Source organism: Cariama cristata, unplaced genomic scaffold (assembly GCF_000690535.1).
Source record: "Cariama cristata isolate BGI_N322 unplaced genomic scaffold, ASM69053v1 scaffold18316, whole genome shotgun sequence".
Taxonomy (NCBI): domain Eukaryota; kingdom Metazoa; phylum Chordata; class Aves; order Cariamiformes; family Cariamidae; genus Cariama; species Cariama cristata.
This window is the reverse complement of record NW_009622861.1, coordinates 34,820-37,725: the sequence shown is the minus strand read 5'-3', so window position 1 is coordinate 37,725 and position 2,906 is coordinate 34,820. Positions and strand designations below refer to the sequence as shown.

The following is a 2,906-nucleotide window of genomic DNA, read 5'->3' as shown; positions in this document are numbered from 1 at the left end:
CTGAAATTCTGTTCTTTGGGAAAAGAGAACAGAATAATCAGCCTTCTTTATTCCTGTGTTTATAAACACTGGGTTTTAAAGTGTTCCCCAAATCTTCTGACTTTCAATTAATACATAGCGCTGCTGTGAGACCAAATCTGCATTAGCCTGATGACATCACTCCTGAAAGTTGCAACTTGGTTCTGATGATTTGTAAAAGCTGTGGGTCATAACGAGATGCTGTGTCCTATTGCTGGATCCTGTAAAAGGTTTTTAATTGACATTTCTCCCGAATTTGTCATAGTGGGAAAACATAATGGATACTTTACTTAAGATAACTTTTAATTCCCGAAAGAACTGCAGTTTTCTTAGGCTTATTGTGGAATGCTAGAGAAAGAACAAGGATATCTGAAGTTAGCATATCTTTTAAAATAGGTCTATTTGTGAATGTGTTGGTCCAGCTGCCTTATCTTAAGTAGCTTAAATTTTTTGCTTGTGCACAATGCATTTAGTGGAAGAGTTCACTAAAAAAATAGAAACCAAGTGAAATATTTACAGGCCTGTGATCATTCAGACTGATTTTTATGGAGCTGCTTATTATTAGCAAAAATGAAATTTAGCTTCACCTTTCTGAAACAGGTGGGGACAATTTGTGGTCAAAAATTCTCTAGAGGTATTTATCAGCAGGGTTTTTTTAATTCTTTTTTTAGGTCTCTAAACATTTGAGTATAAACAGGTGAACTTTTTTTTTCAGTAACGATTTTCTTCCTGTAACTGGTAAACTGTCTATCTCTGTTTCTTCTTACAGAGCTAAAATCATCAGTATTTGATGACTGCAGGAAAGAGGAAGAATGGAAGGTACAGTTTTGTTATATTTTTTTTGTAAGAATATTAGAATCACTTCAACAAGTAATCTCTGTCACTGAGTATACAACAAATAAACATCATGTAATGGCTGGCAGTTTTGCTGAAAATTGTTTCCTATCCAGTTAATGGATTTTAGTTCTGTTAACTGAGATTTCTCTATAGTACATAGAGAAAAATCTAAGGGCTGGTATAGGAAGAACAAATAGTAGTTGTTTTGATTCTTTAAGTTTTGAAAAAAAAATTAGAGACTATTTCTGTTTATCTTCACTTTTGTTTTGGAAGACTTGTACTTTATTAATTTCAGCAATTATGCTGCTGTGCAATACCTGTGGAGCGGGATTCAGCAGTACAATACCTGTTAGAGCTGTTTAAGTTGTAAAACAGTTTTAGAATAAGTACAGATATATTTAAGCAGGCCAGGGAGTAAATTAACAGGAATTCAAAAGACTTGTGTTAAAGTGAAAATTTAAAAATATTTTCTAGTAGTAGTGGGGACAAGCTACTTATTTAAGATGGTGCTCATATTTTGAAACCCTGTATGTAGGGAGCTGCCTTCTGATGCTATTTGAGATTAACTTCCAACTGCAAAGTTGCTATATGCAGGTCATGGAAAGTAAGAGAGATTTCAACTTCAAATTTCCATGGCAAGTTGTTAAGGAAGTAGCATGAGTTTACTATAGCTGAATGATTTATCTAAATACTTGTGTTTTTTAAATGTATTTAGATAATTCTTTTAGATGATTACACTACTAAATTACTGTCACTGTGCTGCAAAATGACTGATCTGCTGGCAGAGGGTATCACAGGTAAGCATAATTCTTTTTAATATACAGATGGCAATATCCTGATAAGAAAAAGGGAAAGAATAAAATTGTACCCTTGCAAGAAATTGTCTTAATTTGGTTGATGAAGACAAGTAGCTATGGGATATTAGACTAGCAGACTTCCTGGCTTCTACAGTAATGACCCAATTGCGATTTTTTTTTTTGTTGTTGTTGTTTAAATGAAAAATCAAGTGTTTCTCTGCCTAGAAACTAAAACGTTTTTTTTGATCTTTTGGCTAAAGATCATTGTAAGTTGTGGGTTTTGTTTTGTGGCTATGGGGGGTTTTTTTGTATGTGTTTGTTGTTGGCTTTGTGCTTTCTTAAAGAATTTTTGTTTGGTTTGTTTGGGCTTTTTTGTTTTGTTTTGTTTTTTTTTTCTTGTTGGAGGGGTGAGTCAGTGTTTGTTTGCTAATCTCCAGGATGGGAGAAATGAGAGTTATCTGTCAAAGTGATTTTAAGGAAACTATCTCTCAGTTGAAGTTAAGGGAAAACAAGAGCTCAGTAAAGAATTAAGCGAATGTTAGTAAACCATACAAGAATAGGCAGATTACTGTCTGTTTTTTCCTGATGTGCTAATTGGTAATATCTGCTGCTTTGAATTCATTTATGCTCATGAACAGTAGAGTTAGGATACAAGGGCAGAGAAACTTAAGTACTGAAGACAAAATGAGAACAGGAGACAATAACAAACTAACTGATGAGAGGTGTCTGCAAGCAAGTGGATATGATGGAGGCAAGAATTTAAATTTGATTTCTATCTTAGGCAGATATATTTGAGCCTTTTCTCAAAACAAGAGAGCTTTCCATAATTTAAAAAAAAACAACAAACCAAAACCACCAACAAAAACCCCAAACAAAAAAGAACAAAACCTTGAAACTAAATTGTATCAAATGATTACTTTAACTAGAATAAACCTATAAACAAGATTAACACTAATTAGACACTCACTTTTCCAAACAATTTGGGAGTAGTTTCTAGTGGAGTGGAGTTTCTCATCTGCTGGAATGTCTTTCCTGTTCCTTGATGTAGGCCTCTGTCAAAAGTGAATAATAGATAGATTGTGATAGCTCTCAGTTATGTAGTATACCTATTTAGATAAGGCTTTATTTTTCTATGTGTATTTAAAAAAGTAGTTTCTCTCTAGTAAATTTTATGGGCTTTTCTTCCCTACAACTTAAAAAAAAAAGGATGTTTTTCCTATCATAAAACACTTTTCAAAGTTGCTTTTTGTGATT

At 33.2% G+C, this 2,906-nt stretch overlaps 1 protein-coding gene across 1 annotated transcript in view; it reads left to right on the top strand.

Annotated features, from left to right (window-relative positions):
- The first annotated feature begins 792 nt into the window (after positions 1-792).
- STXBP3 (syntaxin binding protein 3) overlaps positions 793-2,906 on the top strand; it is a 19,835-nt gene continuing 17,721 nt past the window's right edge. The window contains exons 1-2 of the mRNA XM_009702516.1: positions 793-837; positions 1,571-1,652. Coding sequence (XP_009700818.1) covers positions 1,622-1,652 — 31 coding nt within the window. The 5' untranslated portion in view covers positions 793-837; positions 1,571-1,621. The remainder of the gene's footprint in view (positions 838-1,570; positions 1,653-2,906) is intronic.